Consider the following 16322-nt stretch of genomic DNA (forward strand, 5'->3'; position numbering starts at 1 on the left):
GCCAACTGTAAACGCCTCCAGCAATGGCCATTTCACCCACCTGGAGATGACCTGCCCTGATTTACCCCCATCTCGTGAATTGAAATCACCACCAACCACTGACAACTGCTACACTGCCCAGAGTTTAACCCTCCCTTAAGGATCAGAATCTCAATCTGCTTTGAAACACTGAAGGTAGGGTATAACCAGTGTTTCCAGGCAAGCTCCCTTTGTGCCCCTTAACACCAGTATGTAAAACATCAGTGAATGTACCACAAAGCATCTTTTTCTGCAGGGTTGGAGGAAAGAGAGCTCACAACAACAACCACAGCCTTCCAGTTTTCCTTATGCACTTTAAGCCAAAACCTAGCAGCAGCACTGAGTGGAAAGTGCCAACTCAACAGATACATAAAAATGCAGGAGCTGAGAGGCACAGCAGCCAAAGGGAACAACAATGTACAAGGACTGTGGGCTAAGCCCAGCAGGCAGCTCAGCCCTGAACAGCCCCTCACTCGCACCCCCAGTGAGGGAGAGAACTGGAAGTGTAAAAGGGAAAGAACTCGAGGGCTGAGATTAAAACAGTGTGACAGGGAAAGCACAAGCCATCACCCATCAGCTTCCGTCAGCAGGCAGGTGTTCACCATCTCCAGGAAAGAAGGGCTGTGTCAGGCATAACAGTGACTTGGAAGAAAAATGCTGTAATTCCAAACAACCCCCTTCCTCCTTTTCCCAGCCTTCATTGCTGACCATGACTTCTGTGGTGCCCTCCCAACTCCTCGTGCACCCCCAGCCCATCTGCTCTCAGGGAGGGGTGACAAACAAAAAAGGCCTTGTGGTGCCTAAGCCAATGCAAAACAAGTAACCAATGCAAAACATTGTTATGTTAAATTAATTCTGTCCCAGATTAGTACCAATACATTTATTTGATATAACCATTTCCCTTTTTCTTTTTTTCAAAAGCTTATTCAGGACAAGTAACAGAATAGCCCTTTAAAGATAAAAGAGATTGTGAGGCAAAAACTTTCTTTCAACCTGCTCAGCAAAAAATTGTGATGTTAACCCTGCCTTAGGATGCATTGCCACATCTTCTGTGCTATGGGTACTGCTTACTGTTAAACCCTAATCTGAGTAAACACTTCCTTTTCCACATGACTGCTGTTAGAGATAACAGTGAATCACTGCAGTTAGAGTTCCCCAAGTCTCTTTGCTGGCAATAAAGCCAGTTCAAAACTTCTTGTCCTCTCCTGGCACAGCCTTCTCTTACACAAGATATTCACATCCTCTCCATTGTGCTAATCACTTCTTGTGGGGTGCCACTAACCCAGACCACTAAAGTAATACAGACAAACAAACCATACACAACAAAACAAAACAAAAAACAAAGGGATACATAAGGATGTTAATGCTTTCACACACAGAGCTTCCAGCTTTCCGATGTACTCCGAGGATATCCTGAGTTAGCATTCAATAGTTCAAAAAATGTATTTTCTTGCATACCAGGCTGTTTATTTTCTTAATTACATGCAGACATGTTAATGTATGCCATACATGATGAAACCACATCACATCACACCACATTTGGAGAACTCCCACTACAGGGGATAATAATAAGCTGTGGATAGATGACCTGATGATGATCTATATGTCACTTCTCCAGAAAAACAGTAAGTCTTTAGAAACTACTCAGACTAAAATCTTTCAAGACAAACAGCACAGGACAATAACAGGTTTCATTGTTTTGGTCTTCCATCTCAAGTCTGTATGGGACACAGGATATCCAGCACTAGTCAGGACAAGATGGGTCCACAGACAGGCAGTGGAATTGCTGTTTAATACAATTAATTCTAATTCAGACAACAAGCAACACAGCTATGCATGCTATTAGTTACACAAGTAATTGTCAGAGACTGAGACTGTTGGATAGCTGGGGCATCTGTCCATCTTACCTCATTTTATCACCAAAACATTAAGGTACAGACTTTTCAACATATTCAAGAACTTTTTGCTGCTGCTGCAAGCAAGGTGAGCTGAGAGTTTATCCAGCTTTTGCTTTTGCAGAACCCACTGAGCAGTGCAGGCAAGGCAGTTTTCCCACCTGCAGCATCAGTGGGCTGAGCTTAAAAGGACTAACAGTTTCTGACGGGGGTGACTACAGGAATTGTGACTAAACCTGGCACAGGCACCAAGTGAGCATTGCAACCCTGACTTACACTGTTATTTTCAGGAAACATTTCAAGCAGCAACTGAAATGGGCTGGTGAGCTCAAAGCAGTAACAGGCACTTGAGCTATTTAACATCTCAATGCTCTGCTTGTTACTGACCCATGTAGATGTGCCCACGTGCACTTGTATGAGTGTGTATAAAAGGGGCAGTAGGAGAAAATTAATTTCAAAAATGATCAAGCTTGTTGGTATCAAAAAGAAGAATAAAAAATATCATAATTATTCTTTCTAGTCATATCTATACATTTTTTGAGACTATCAGGAGTAATCAGGCACTACCCTCAAGTCAAACACAGGCAGGATACCACTTTAAGTCATAATTACGTGGCTTACAAATGCACAATTGCAAAATACTCCATTTTCTTGATACTCTTGGCTGTTTGCTCCAGGCTCACTCATGCACAGAAGAGATTATACCTAGATTAACAATTTATGCTACAAAATGTCCCCAGAATCACAGACAGCACATTTGACAATGATCCTTCACTCTTACAAGTAAATGAAGCAAAGGGGTTTTCAGATGACTGAGCATAAAGAAGCAAGATGAACTCCTAACCCACACATGCAGGGGCACATATGAAAATAATCCTAGAATTGTGTTATCTGTGCTTAGCTGTGAAGCAACTGGGCTTGGCAGAGCAGGCTGTGGTGTTTAATGGGGCCTGCACAGCAGAGCACCCTGAGCAATATTTCTGTCTCACTGCAGGTTCCTGGCCACAGGAGCAGATCTGCCATGGAGCATATGAATAGGGAGCAGAGGAGCCACATGTGCAGCACATCACCCAGCCACAGGCCACACCTGAGCCAGGGAACAGCACAGCCCTCTGCAAACACCACTCCTGCCCCTGCCAAAAAAGGCAGGGTTTGATTTCTGAACCTCTCACAAGGGGAAAATCCAGCGTGAGGAAAGGGAATGGGAAGAGGGCCCTTGAAAAAACATCAGGAGCCTGAATGGCACAGGCAAGAAAAAATGCACAGTATTGATTATCCAGGATGCCTTAGCACCCCAAACTCAGGGGAAGGTCATCTTTTCCTTCCCATCACCAAATTCCTTTGGGTATGCAAAAGAGGTGAAGAGCCTGCACTCTGATCACTTATTCCCATGAAAAGACGTAAACCTTGCTTTTCACAGCAGACGGGAGGCGTAAGGATGTGCAAGGAGAGAAGAAGCCACAGGACTAAATTCAGACTTCTACAATGATCTACTTCTCCCACCTACCCATAGCATTACTGTAGCTGTACCTTTTGTTGTGATCAGGGGAAAATATGCTTCCTTCTTCTCTTGCCTCCATATGTATTTCCAAAGATCTCAGTTTTACTGTAATATATCCATATTTCACATCTACCTACTTAATCCTAAATACTAAGTCTGTCTCTGAAGATACACAGGAAGCCTTAGCAATCTCTACTTCTTTATTGCAAAATGCACTCATCTTAAATGCAAACAATGCCCTTCGGGAATAGATTTAGGAAGAGGAATAATAATAGGAATTAGATATTAGGAGGAAGTTCTTCACTGTAAGGGTAGGGAAGCACTGGAACAGGTTGACCAGGGAACTCTTGGATGCTCCATCCCTGGCAATGTTCAAGGTCAGGCTGGAAGGGGCTCTGAGCAACCTGGTCTAGTGGACAATGACCCTGCCCATGGCAGTAGGATTGGAACAAAAGTATCTTTAAGATTTGTTCCAACCCAAACCATTCCAAAATTCTATTAAATAAATTTTAAGCTCCTTACTACTCAGCACAGTTTCTTAATAAACCTCTTCCCAGACAGACTTATGGTTTTACACAGTTTTCCGGACACATGAACTGAGGAGGCATCAGGTTTCTTAATGTCTCCTACTGAGGTACTTCACAAAGTTTTACCCACTAAGCAAGTACTGCTAACCCAAAATATCCATCATTAGATATTTGGGACATATAATACCAGATATTCCCTCACTGTCCATGCCCAGCATCTACACACATCTACAGTGAGCTGGCGTGGGAAATGCATGTAACTTGTCAAGTCCAAGTGAAGCATGGAACCCTCTAAGAACATAAGCCACAGAAGAGTGAAGCATCACTCTTGCTATTCCTACCACTCCATAGCCTTGTACTCCTCACTGGAAATATTCCAGAACCATCTGGATGCAATCCTGTGCCATGTGCTCTGAGATGACCCTGCCCGAGCAGGGAGGTTGGACCAGATGACCCCACCGTGGTCCCTTCCAACCCGACCCGTTCAGCGATTCTGCACTTACTCTCCACCTATACGAGTCATGAGTGCATCATCCAACTGACACAATTCCCCTCCACCCAAATACTTCACCACTGACCGAATCAAGCCATTCACCACAGCCCCAGCGTCCCTACTCCTCGGTCACCCCGTGGCTCTCCCAGCAAACACCACCCGCGTCCCCGGGGGAAGGACCCACGGCAGTGCCCGGTCCCCGGCTGGGCTCGATGATCTCGGGGATCTTTTCCAAGCTAATGGATTCTGCGGAACCAGCGCTGACACGGGGCCGCCGCGCATCACTGCCCTGGCACCGCGGCACCCTGCCCTGCCCACGCCGGCTCCCGGGGGCTTTGTCCCCGCACACCGACCCTTCCCCCGGTGAGGACGGGGTCCTCGGCCACCGCCAGCCCGGCTCCGAACCGGGTGGGCAGCGAGCAGCAGAGCCGTGCCCTGCCCGCGGAACCGCCCTCAGCCCCGGCAGCGGCGCTGAAGAGCGAACCGGCGGCCGGCCCTCCCTCGCTCCCTGACTCACCGGCGGTGAGGGCGGCGGCGGCGATCAGCAGCCACGCCGCGCAGGGCCGCCCCGCGCTGCCTCCGCCCGCCGCCATCTTCCAGCCGCCGCCTCCCCGCGGCGCCCTCATTGTCCGCCCCCGGCCCCGTGGGCCCGCCCCCTGCCCCCTGCCCCGCCCGCCCATTGGCTGCTGCTGCTGTCATTCACACACACCCCCCGCGCCGCGCTCGCCCCGCCCGCGCCCTGCCCCGCTGCTCCAAGGTGATTGGACAAGAGAGCCATCAGTCAAGTCCAGGTGACCTATGGACGCAGGGAACGCGCTGTCCCGCCCCCCAGCCGGGCGCGCCGCTGGCGCCCCCCCGCGGCCGGCCGGCGGTGCTGCGGAGGGCGCGGGCGCTGCGGGGCCGCTCCCGCCGTTGCATCCCGGGGGACACAGAAACGCTGGATCACAGAATCGCCGAGTCAGCGAGGCTGGGAAAGACCTGTGAGATCATCCAGCCCAACCTATGACCCAACGCCACCATGTCAACTTGACCACGGCACTGACTGCCACGTCCCACCTTTCCTTAAGCACATCTCCAGCACCTCCCTGGGTGGCCCTTTCCAGTGTCTCATAAACCTTTCCGTGAAGAAATTCCTCCAAATGTCCAACCTGAACCTCCCCTGGTGCAGCTTGAGGCCATGCCCTCCTTGTCCTGTGACTGAAAAGGCCAAACCCCACCTGGCTCATTTCAGACGGTTGTAGAGGGTACCAAGGTCATCCCTGAGCCTCCTTTTCTCCAGGCTGAACATTCCCAGCTCCCTCAGCCATTCCTCACGGGGCTGCCTCGAGCCCTGGCGCTGTCCAACAGTTACCCTGCAGTGCGGGAAGCTTATCCAAGTGCCTTTGGAGGCACAGTACCAACCGTTCCAGCTGGCACTGAACCTGTCTGGACAATCACTGAGAGCCACAGAACTGACAGTCACTTCAGTGGAGTTGTGCTTCCCGTAGCCAAGAACACTCGGGAGCTGTGGGGTGGCTGTGGCCCGTAAGGATCACAGCAGTCTCATCACTGTGGCGTGGTGTCCCAGCACTCTGAGCTATGGAAGTCTCCTGCCGTGCATCACTCGGCCCAATTTCCAGCAGGGAAGTGGCAGCAGGAGCAGATCCCGGTGCTCATGGAGTGCCCCAATCCCTCTGCCAGCCTTGAGTTCCCCAGGTGCACATTATGGCACCGGTCTGTCCCAAGGAAAGCAGGAGAGTGCTGCTGCAAGCTCGGAGCACAGGCAGAGCTGGCTCCTCCTGCCTCCCCAGCCATCCTGCCTGCTGTTCCCTGCTAACTCAGAGCCTGTTTCGGCGTGCACTGCCTGTAAGCACAAGCTCCTTCAGCACAAGCTCCTTCAGCAGCTCTCCTGCTGCACCAATCGCACAGCCACCTTTGCCTTTCGCCTGAAAATACCTGCTTGGAATTTCCCTAGCCTTGCTGACTGGACTCCCGGCTGCTACACGCCCCCTGAGACCAAGCTTTCATCCTTCCCTCTTCTTCCTGGCTTCTGAGAACCTCTTTGTTGTGCCGTGTTTTCCCAACCCTGCATTTTAAAGAAGTTGCACAAGCTGAGTCATATCTCAGGGCTGTTGCTCACTGCATCCCTGAGCCTCCAGAAGCCTGGGGGGTGCTCTGCTCATCCCAGTGCTCCATGGATGCCACCAGTTTCTCTGCCACTCCCTGGACACCTCATCACATCTGCAGGTGAAAGAGGCCACAGGAAAGGCCACCGTGTGCCATGCTGAGGAGAGCTGTGACAAAGCAAGCCTGCAAAAACACAGGCAGACTATTTTCTTTCCAGCTGTGATGCCAGACACCACCTTAAAATTCTCATGGGATTTAAAATGTAACAGCTTGTGCATCCATTATTTATACCCTAAGGGGAAGCTCTGGAGCACATTCCTCATCTAACTGTTGTACGTGTTTTCTAGAAACTCAGCCTAGCAGAAATCCAGGGCACCTCTTGGGAATAAATATCAACAGCACAGACAACTCTTTGTATTACAGGGAAATATCACCCTGTTTGGTTGGCACCTCATTTGAATTCCCTTGTGGGTGGGTCTTCAGCCAATTCATCAATACCCCTGCTTTCCAAATGGAGCAGAAACTGATAGGCAGTGATAAGACTTTCATTCCAAGCCCTTTTTCCGCAATACTTCCTCTGAGCTCTTCCTTTCCATGGAAACTCTGCCCAACCTTACAGCTCTCCTGGGTGGCTGGAAGTGCTCTTACCAGCATGGAAGCACCTGAGTACTCAGAGTTCACTGCTCACCTCCAGGTCCTTCAGTACTGCACAGTTTAAAACTGTTCAATCCTCTGAAGAGGCCAAGCTTCACCCTTCTAGGTAATTTTGCAAGATAGTAAACCTAAATTTTTTTTTAATTGCATTTTTCTTATTCTCAAATTGACTGTCCTTCACAGAGCTCACATGTTCCCTTTTTGTGTACTAAACCTGATTTGGCCACACACAGCCCTTACCTACCCTGTCCCTTCCCTGACAGAGCTGAGATCACATTGCCAGAGGAGCAGCCCTGACTTCTCTGTTTGTTGTGTAGTAACACAGGTGTTCAGTACACAGAACACCTGGGACAATATCTGGTCTACTTACAGCAGAAAATTCTTATCCAGATAGATATGATCAAATTATTCTCTTCTGCTACTTCCAGAGAGGAAACAGGGTGCTGGGACAACTCAATTTGTCCCAGGGAACATATATTGCATCTTCTTCCTTCTTCCTGTGTATGTTAGAAATTCAGACCTTTGTTATCCTTATTATCCTTTGTTTTGGAGAGGTTTCTAGTAGCTTGCAGGATTTTGGTGTTAAAAAAAGGGGGGTAATAACTTCTAGGAGGAGAAAAACATATATTTAGACTGATTTTACATTTTTAAAGGTTTTGATTGTTTTCTCTTTAGCCTGCATCTCTGTACATCCTAGAGGACTTGTACAGTATACACTGTTTAGTGTGCAAAGATATGCACTCCTGCAAAAAATATCCCACCCAACACACTCATTTTGAATTAGTAATAGAAGAACATGAGAGAAAAAGGAAAAAAACCCCAGGCTCTATTTGCACAAGAAAGCATTGTGTGTCCCTTACAGCAATATTTTTTCTTCTGCAAGCTGGGAGAAACTGTGACTAGCAGATAATGCCACATTCATGTTTACTTTGGTTAAATAGAAACGCGGGGTTTTTTCCAAAACTCAAGAGCTGGCAGCAGCACAGTAATTGCATACAGACTTTGAAGAGTTTGGGAACTATTTTTCACAGAGTCAGTGTTGTTGAGGCTGGAAGGGACCTCTGGAGATCACCCAGCCCAACCCCTCTGCCAAGGCAGGGTCACCTTGAACAGATTACACAAGGAAATGTCCAGGTGGGGTTCAAATGCCTCCAGAGAGGGAGAATCCATGACCTTCCTGGGCAGCTGTTCCAATGCTCTGGCTCATTAGCACAAAGAAGTTCTACCTCATGTTGAGTGGAACTTTTTGTGATTTAATTTGTGGCCACTGCTCCTCATCTTGGCACTGGGCACCACTGAAAAGAGCCTGGCACCATCCTCTTGCCACCTTGAGGTATTTATACATATTGATGAGATCTCCTCTCAGTCTTGTCTTCCATAACTTGGCTTTTTCATCATTTGATTGTGAAGAATGTCTTGGATCACCCACTATGCAAGGATAAGTGTTCTCAGGAAAACTCAGGATAGAAAAGGATGGGAATGATGAGCTATTCCAGTGCTGAATGCATGCTAAAGAACAATTTCAGTCATGATAACCTTTCCTGATAACCTTGATACATAAGAAAGCACATAAAATGGAAGCAATTTGTCTTCCTGTCTCTCCCTCCTACTTTTTGCCTAGCTTGTTGGAATATATTGGACTATAGGCAAAATTAGTTTAGAGGCTGTTACTGTAGAGAGGCAAAAGCCAAGGTAACAGTGACCTCCACCCTGACCAACATCAGCGTTCCAAGACTCTCTGTTTAAGCAGCTCTGCATAAAATCATCATCTGTAAGTTAGGAAAGTAACGTTACCTCTACTCGGCTGTGGTGCAATTTGAAATTATGGAAATGGAGCACGAATTTCCCCTCACCGCGCCGGGGTTTGTGGCCTGGCTGCCGCGGTCCATGGCTCGCCGCGTACGAGCCGCTTTCACACCCACAGGGATACAGGGCTGCCCCTCAGGAGCCCGGGGAGCGCCGGCAGCTACAGGGAAGCGGCTGTGCCCCCTCCGGGACCGCGAGCAGCGCGGGAACTGGGACAGGCCGGAGGTGTAGCCGCAGGGAAGCGGCTGTGCCCCCTCAGGAAGCGGGAGCACTGCGGGAATTAGGACAGGCCGGAGCTGTCCCGGGCAGAAACTGCACAGCGCCATTGAAGTATTGGCCTATAGGGGAAAGAGATGTCTACATGGCGGCTCGTTGGTCTAGGGGTATGATTCTCGCTTAGGGTGCGAGAGGTCCCGGGTTCAAATCCCGGACGAGCCCAAGTTTTAATTTTTTAATCTTCCTTCTCCGTAGCAGCGGCTCCCGCACACAGCGAAGGGGCACGGAGGGGACTTACAACGAGACCCACACGTTCCTTTTTAGTGCAAGAAAAAGCTTAAAGAACTCACCAAGGACTGGCCGCTCCTCTTCGTCTGGCACCGGGCGTCGCTACTCCCGTTTTTCCCAGGCAGATCCGCCTTCCTCTCCACCGAGGCAGCGCTGCGGGACCGCTCCTCGCCCTTCCGAGCGGCTCAGCCTCGGCACACCGTACCGGCTCGGAGCGCCGTCCCCGCGCGCCCGGTCCCGCTCGTGGCGGCCCTGAGACGCAAAAGCGCAGGAGGCCCCCGCGGCAGCAAAATAGAGGAAGGGGGCTTGCGCATCCCCTTCCCCGCGGGCTCGTCCGGGATTTGAACCCGGGACCTCTCGCACCCGAAGCGAGAATCATACCCCTAGACCAACGAGCCGCTCTATTGCTGCTTTCCCAGCTCAGCAGTTCACTGCCGTCCCACCTCCTCCCGCCCAGGCTGCTCACGTCAGTGTATGTGGGGGTCGGTCCTTGCCGACCACCGCCGGCGGCTTTTCCCAGCGCTCCGGAACGCACCGCTGCTCTCTCGAACTGCGGAGGCCGCGGCCATTTCTCCCTGCTCGCCCCCTCCGTCACCTTTCCCAGGGTAATCCCTGGCATCGCCCTTCCCCCGACCCTACGGCTCCGCTCGTTAGCGACGGCTCCGCGTGTCCGCGGGGGGGGCAGCGGCCCGCGCGGCTCTCCGCGTGCTTTCCGCCGCGCAGACCCCGTTCCCGCGCTCATCCGAGGGGCGCACGAACAACCCAGCCTTCCCATTCCCATCCCCACTTCCACTCCCATTCCCACTCCCGCTCCATGCGCGGTGGCACTGGAGGCGAGCTCCTTCCTAGGGGACGCGGGGAATGGGACAACCCAACGCCCCCCCCCACCCCCCGTTCCCCAGCGGGTTTGGTTCGTCCTGGGCCGCGCCGTGCGCTGCGCCCCCTGGCGGCGCGGAGGGGTCGCACCGGGTGGGTCCCCGCGTGTCCCGGCGCGCTCGGAGCCTCCCGGGCTCATCCACGGGCAGGACAAACGCCCACGGGAGCCACAGGCATCGCCCTGGGGTTCTGAGCCCACAGCACCCTCCTGGTTTGAATCCCGCTTGTCTCTGATGTGCTCTGTCCTGCTAATGCTCCCTGACATCCTCATGTTTCCACGCCTCTGCATCCCAGACTTTCGTCAAAAAGTCCTACTCCTCCCTCTTCTTCAGTAGTTGCCCTCTCATATTAAATTTAAATTTTGAAGTCCTAATGCCAGTGGAAATCTCACTCTTTTTTTTTGCCTGCTGCTACCAGTTCTGTCCATTCTTCCTCAGGCTTCTTCATTTCTCCAGGAGGAAACAAAACACAGATATTTTTGTTTTGCTTTGGTTTTATTCCACCATTTATTTATTCTGTTTCTCCCTCGGATTTCCATCCCCGTGCTCGGGACACACATACACGTTCTCTACACAGGCACACATATATCTGTATGTGCAGTAAGGCACAACCACTCACACCCACTGTGCTGAGAGAAGAAACAGGGGGCAGCCAGCGATTGCAGCCTGCCCTGGAATACAAGCTACAGCAAGCAGATTAAAATGGATTCAAAGGCAACAATGCTCCACAGCATGGCTCAAAAGGGTGTGGAGGTCGTGTCTGCCAACCAGCCCATGATAATTGAGGAGGGCAAGCGCTGCTGGCTCCCAGCAAGCATGACCTCAGTCCACGTCACAGTATGGACATTTTCTGTGTGGCCAACACAGCTTCAGGCACCGCTGTCAGGAAACTGGTCAAGTGAGGGTCTGACATCCAGCTTCCCCCAAATATCCTCCAGATTTAAACTGTAGTGACTGCTAGCCCATGACTTTTAGTAGCCCAAGAGTGAATGCGAATCTAGTACAGGGCACAAGTACTTTGGAGGGACTGGCTGCCCGAGCTTCACCAATTCAGCCAGGCAATGCCAATGGAAATTCAGGCAGCTAAGACTTCTTCTTTGACCAGCACAAAATTAATTGGCTGTTTCCAGGAAGCTGGGATGCTTTCTGTAATGAGTGGCTCTTGGTGGCCACACACCAGAAGTTTCAAAACAGACTAGGTAGGGTTTGGAAGTGAGAAAGACTGATGGACAAGCAGCCCTTCTAAATCTGGACTGGAGCCCAGAGCCAGATAAGAGAACCTGCCCTATTGACCTACTCAGCACGTCTTTTCTTTGCATACAATCTGCTGGTTGTCATTTTCCACCACACTAAAAGCACCCCAAAGCTGAAGCACACAGGACCTACCAGCCTACCACAGGTGCCTGTTTCACAGATCAGCCCCACTTCAAAGGGATTTTATTTTTATATTTTATATATTTTTATGATCAATGTTCTAGGAGTTTTCCCTGTATGCAGGGTTCACATTGTCTGACATACAGCACATATGGAGAAAACAAAGCTGTTTCCTATTGTTAAAACATTATTTACTGAAGTTTTTAAACTCAAAGTCCTTTAAAAGAAGCTACCAAAAAGGCAGTGTACATGTATGTATGTATGTAACTGATGAACTTCATCTAAGACCAATGCAGAGGAGAAGAAAAAGACATTTTGGAGCAGGATGAAGAAGCAGAAGGACCATGAGTGGTGGTGGCTGTTGCCTCCAGGACAGTGGGTATCAGGTCTCTCAGTCCCCACGTATCATCAAGGAACACCAGCCAACACCTGAGTTTTGAACCCTGAAGAGATTGCAAACAGTCTCCTGTTCCAGCTGTCCCAAAACATGATGGTGCAAAGCAGAGAGCCAGAGAGTGGCCACTCAGCTCTGTGATGAGTCTGGACCTCAGGGGATTTCTGCATTCTGCTCCTCTCCTGCCACTGAAGGTTTTCCAGTAGCTTCCATCTCGATCGGGTTAGATGGCTCCTATCCACATGTTAAGTCTCCTCTGCCCTGATTGAGTGTGTCCTTTTGAGAGGGGAAAATAAGTAAGGAAATAATGAAAAATAATCATGAGTCTAAGCAAAGACAGTGCTGGGAAGTCCTGGGGGTACTTTGGTGGTTTCTGTGCTAGGAGGCAAAGGTGAGCTGCAGCCTGACCACGGGAATCCTTCCTTCAGCTGCTCCTTGCCAAACCAAGGAAGCATTTGAAGAGGAGGTGGTTGAGGTGGGACAAGACACATCCTCAGGCATCTGTGGCTATGTCATCAGTGGTTACAGAACACAGAAGGAGGAGCATGAAACAAGGCCTGCTTCAGCCAGTGGAAATCCTCTTTTATTTCAGTGGCAAAGGCCCATGCTTGCATGCTTTCAGAGCTGATCATGAAACTGGTGTGCCCTGGGTTTGCTGGCAAAGCTAACAAGCTCAACACATAGGGAATATACATATATATATATATATATGTACACATGTATACATACATGTGCACACATATAAATAGTTATATGTAAGGAGTCATATTGATATAGCGTATACATGGCAACTGCTGGGGAAATGTGCATTTTACTGCAAGTACTTTCAGATTGCTTTCAAAACAGCAATGCAGGAGGGTGCCTGGTGAGCAGAGCCTCTCCATTATACTGAATGCACAATCAGCTTTGCTTCTTTTCCATCCTCTCTGTAACACCCCCCATGAGAGCTGGTTGTTTTGAGTACCCTGCTTCACAGTCTCTGCACGCCTGAGATCTGAGGCTTTGACATATGGGGAGCAGCAAAATCACTGTTGTGTTCTGTCACAGTTGCCATTTTTGCTAACAGCAAAACCCTCAGGTGCCTCAGGAGCCACCATCACGCTGGCCCATCTTACCTGTGTGTCACAGCTACGCTGTGCCCTGGTCCTGCGTGACTGACACTGAAGGCTCGCTGGCAGTCCCTAATCCCACTGCATCCTGCAATGGCTCAGGTGCCAGCGCTGTTTCCTCAGTGTCTGACGTTCTCTGTGTGTCTGTGCTGTCACTGCTTTCCTTTGTTTCACATTCAGCTTCCTCCTTCTCCTTGTCTCCCTTTCCTTGTTCACAGGCAGTGCTTTGCTGCTCTTCTCCCTGGGGACTGTCACACATCTCATTGTTTCCAGAGGGAGGCTGAGGAGAGTTCTCCTCTCCTGGGCCATCATGACACACTTCCTCCTCCTTTGTATTCCCTGTGTTATTCTTGCAAGGAGTAATTTCCTCTGCCTGTTTTTCCCCTTTTCCCCTATCTTCTGATCCACTGGATGCTCTCTTTGACGGGGGCTTCTCATCAGACTCTGCCTGTCTCTTCTGCTCTTTGTTCCCCTTCTCTTCATCCTCTGATCTGCTGGATCCCGTCCTTGATGCTGGCTTCTCATCAGACCCTGCCTGTTTCTTTTGCTCTTTGCTCCCCATTTCCACCTCCTCTGTCTTGCCATTGGGCCCAAAGACCTCATCTTCCCTGGCACCATTTTCTGGAGAGGACAAGCTGACCCCTAGATCTTCCCCGTCTCCGTACTCGGACAGAGATCTTCGGAACCTCCGGGAGGGAGGCCGGCGCTTTATGGATCCTCGCGTCCGCACCTGGGGGGCAGGGAAAGCAGACAGCAAAGCCGTCAAGAGAGGGGCAGTGGAAAGCAGGAAACCACAACAGAGGAAAATGCCACTGGATGTACCAGCCTTTTCTGCTCTTGGCAGATTGAGGAAGGAGTCTGAACTCCAGCTAGTGATGGTCAATGCAGGTTATAGCTCCTCACTTAAGTGCTGAGCGCTCTGGTGACACCTGTGAAACTGAGAAACTCTGTGTGGCTCCCCAAACTGAGCCTCAGCCACCTCAGACATTTGCTGGCGTGTGGCACCACCAGCTCACAGCACCCCCTGGCACCCTCCACCCCATTCCTGCCAAGCTGAGGTGACTGAGGCCTGCCCCTCCATCCCTTCCTTCCCACACACTGGCAGAGAGGAGACTCCACACAGCTGCACTGAAAGGCTGTTTGGAACCTGCTGCACTAATCTTCTTTCTTGGCCACAAATACACAGCCTTACAGCAGGACAGAGGGCTCAGCCTCCTCTTCCTCCTCATCCCCAGGCAATAAGCAAACCTTGTGGAATGGAGAAGTCCTAGCACATATTGCCTACCTTGTTGTAGAACTGCAGCTGAGTGCTCTCTGGGGGCTGATCAAAGCTGACTGGCGTCTCGCTGGGCTGGGACTGGGTCCCTGGGCTGGTGGGCGTTGAGGGAGGTGTGCTGAATGGAGAAACCAGGACTTTCATCCCAGGGCTTTTGGGAGACACTCCCGGCAGCAGAGCAGCTGGAGCAAAAGCCAGATTGGCCTGCAATGAAAAACGCCTATCAGGAGCATGCGGGACAGCAGCGTGTGCTACACACAACAGCCACACAGGGGAACCCCTGCCCTGCCACATCTCTCAGCTGTCACAAGCCACAGACCTCCTGGCTGTGCGTTCCTCCTGGTGACACTGTCAACAAACAAGCCTGGGCAGAGAAGCTGTGACTGGACATTTGTCCTTCCCTGGCAGCTGGAACTCAGGACATGTTCTTTTGTCATCCTGAGGCCTTTTGGATTTTTCCAGTGACCCGGCCAATACACCACAGTGCAGTGGCTGAGCTGGCAGAAAATCTGAACAAGCAGCCAGCAATGGTTCAAGATTTAACCCTCCTTCATGTGCCCAACAGGAGCTTGCATTTTCCAGCCTGATCTTGCAGAATGACCTGTGCAGCTGTGAGAAGACCATGGAAAGCAGCGAGCTTGTGATTAACTGTGGCAAAACATTTCCTGCTGGCCTCTCACTGGGAAGCTCCCCTAGGCAAATGTCCTTGGGTGCATCAGGAGGGACAGTACTATGAATAGGGTCAGGTTTTGTCAGGGTGGCCAGGAGGCTCTGGAGCGACACGTGCTGCTGGGACAGGCAGCTGGCAGGGGCAGGGCACTCTGTCTTCAGGCCAGAGTGCTGAGCTGCCCTCAGCAGCACAGATCAGGCACACGGAAGCACAAAAAGTGCTGGGTGTGCTGTGTGTAGCTGCAGGAATCCAGAGAAGGGAAGTGCAGTGCAGAGCTTCCAGGCACACACTGGACAGCCAGAGCCTGGAGCACACGCCCCACTGCCAGGATTGTCACTGCCTGTGCTCGAGGCCAGCTCCCCAGTGGAGTGCAGGGGACTCAAGTGAGTGACACTGCTGTGAGGAAAGAGCTGGAGGAAGTCTCAGCCAGGGCTTCCCTCACTTTCTCTCAAGAGCTGCACTTAAATTGAGGCTCCTACCCCTGCTCAGGCAGCACTGCTGCCATGCCCATGCCCAGCCATGTACTCCACAGATCCAAATGATCCTGATCCATGCATGCTTATGGGCACACCTGGGGATCACTGGACTGCTTCTGGTGCCCATTACCATTACCAGACTTGTTCTGCCTTCCCCTTTGTGTGTGGTGGGGCTGGATCCTCCCCAGTGAGGCCCTGCTTACCTGGCTGTCACCCCTGGCTCCTGCATCCCTTTCCCCTCTGGCTGCTCTGCAAAGGAAGTAGCTGTGACCAATGCCAGTCAGTTTTAATTTGCTGGGGAAGCCATGTGGGCTCTGCCAGGACCTACCTGCAGCTTTTCAATCATGGGTGAACTTTTCACCTTGACCTTGGGAATGGGGCAAGCATTTGGCGACCGCTTCTGCAAAACAGAATGAAACAGGAGAACATCACAGTGTAGTGGGTGGAAAAGAGGAAATACAATAAAGGCAGAAAACTTGGAAGAGATAAGCAGAAACTGCTTGTTGGGAAGCAAATGAAGCTTCATATAGTGCTCCAACACAAAAGTTTCTTTTTCTTCATTCCTGACCCCGTTCTCCTTTTGCTATCTAGCCATCCTAGGGCTAGATACATGAACCCCTCTTCTGGGCAAAAAGGGCTGCTGT

The 16322-nt window shown here is 50.8% G+C and overlaps 2 protein-coding genes and 2 non-coding genes across 7 annotated transcripts in view; 1 reads left to right on the forward strand and 3 right to left on the reverse strand.

Moving 5' to 3' along the window:
• Positions 1-5052, reverse strand: part of MPZL1 (myelin protein zero like 1) — a 36480-nt gene extending 31428 nt beyond the window's left edge. For all 3 annotated transcript variants that reach the window (XM_066571890.1, XM_066571888.1, XM_066571889.1), the window contains exon 1: positions 4952-5052. In XM_066571890.1, coding sequence (XP_066427987.1) covers positions 4952-5027 — 76 coding nt within the window. In that variant the 5' untranslated portion in view covers positions 5028-5052. The remainder of the gene's footprint in view (positions 1-4951) is intronic.
• Positions 5053-9366: 4314 nt separating this feature from the next.
• On the forward strand, positions 9367-9438 carry TRNAP-AGG (transfer RNA proline (anticodon AGG)). Its single transcript has one exon. It is a non-coding gene; the product is annotated as a tRNA-Pro (tRNA).
• Positions 9439-9830: 392 nt separating this feature from the next.
• On the reverse strand, positions 9831-9902 carry TRNAP-CGG (transfer RNA proline (anticodon CGG)). Its single transcript has one exon. It is a non-coding gene; the product is annotated as a tRNA-Pro (tRNA).
• A 975-nt stretch (positions 9903-10877) lies between these two features.
• The window catches only part of RCSD1 (RCSD domain containing 1), a 30049-nt gene continuing 24604 nt past the window's right edge, over positions 10878-16322 (reverse strand). For both annotated transcript variants that reach the window (XM_066568174.1, XM_066568165.1), the window contains 4 exons: positions 16007-16078; positions 14542-14736; positions 13263-13986; positions 10878-12423 (listed from right to left, as the gene is read on the reverse strand). In XM_066568174.1, the coding sequence (XP_066424271.1) occupies positions 13276-13986; positions 14542-14736; positions 16007-16078 (978 nt within the window). In that variant the 3' untranslated portion in view covers positions 10878-12423; positions 13263-13275. The remainder of the gene's footprint in view (positions 12424-13262; positions 13987-14541; positions 14737-16006; positions 16079-16322) is intronic.

This window comes from Molothrus aeneus, chromosome 2 (genome assembly GCF_037042795.1).
Source record: "Molothrus aeneus isolate 106 chromosome 2, BPBGC_Maene_1.0, whole genome shotgun sequence".
Classification (NCBI taxonomy): Eukaryota; Metazoa; Chordata; class Aves; order Passeriformes; family Icteridae; genus Molothrus; species Molothrus aeneus.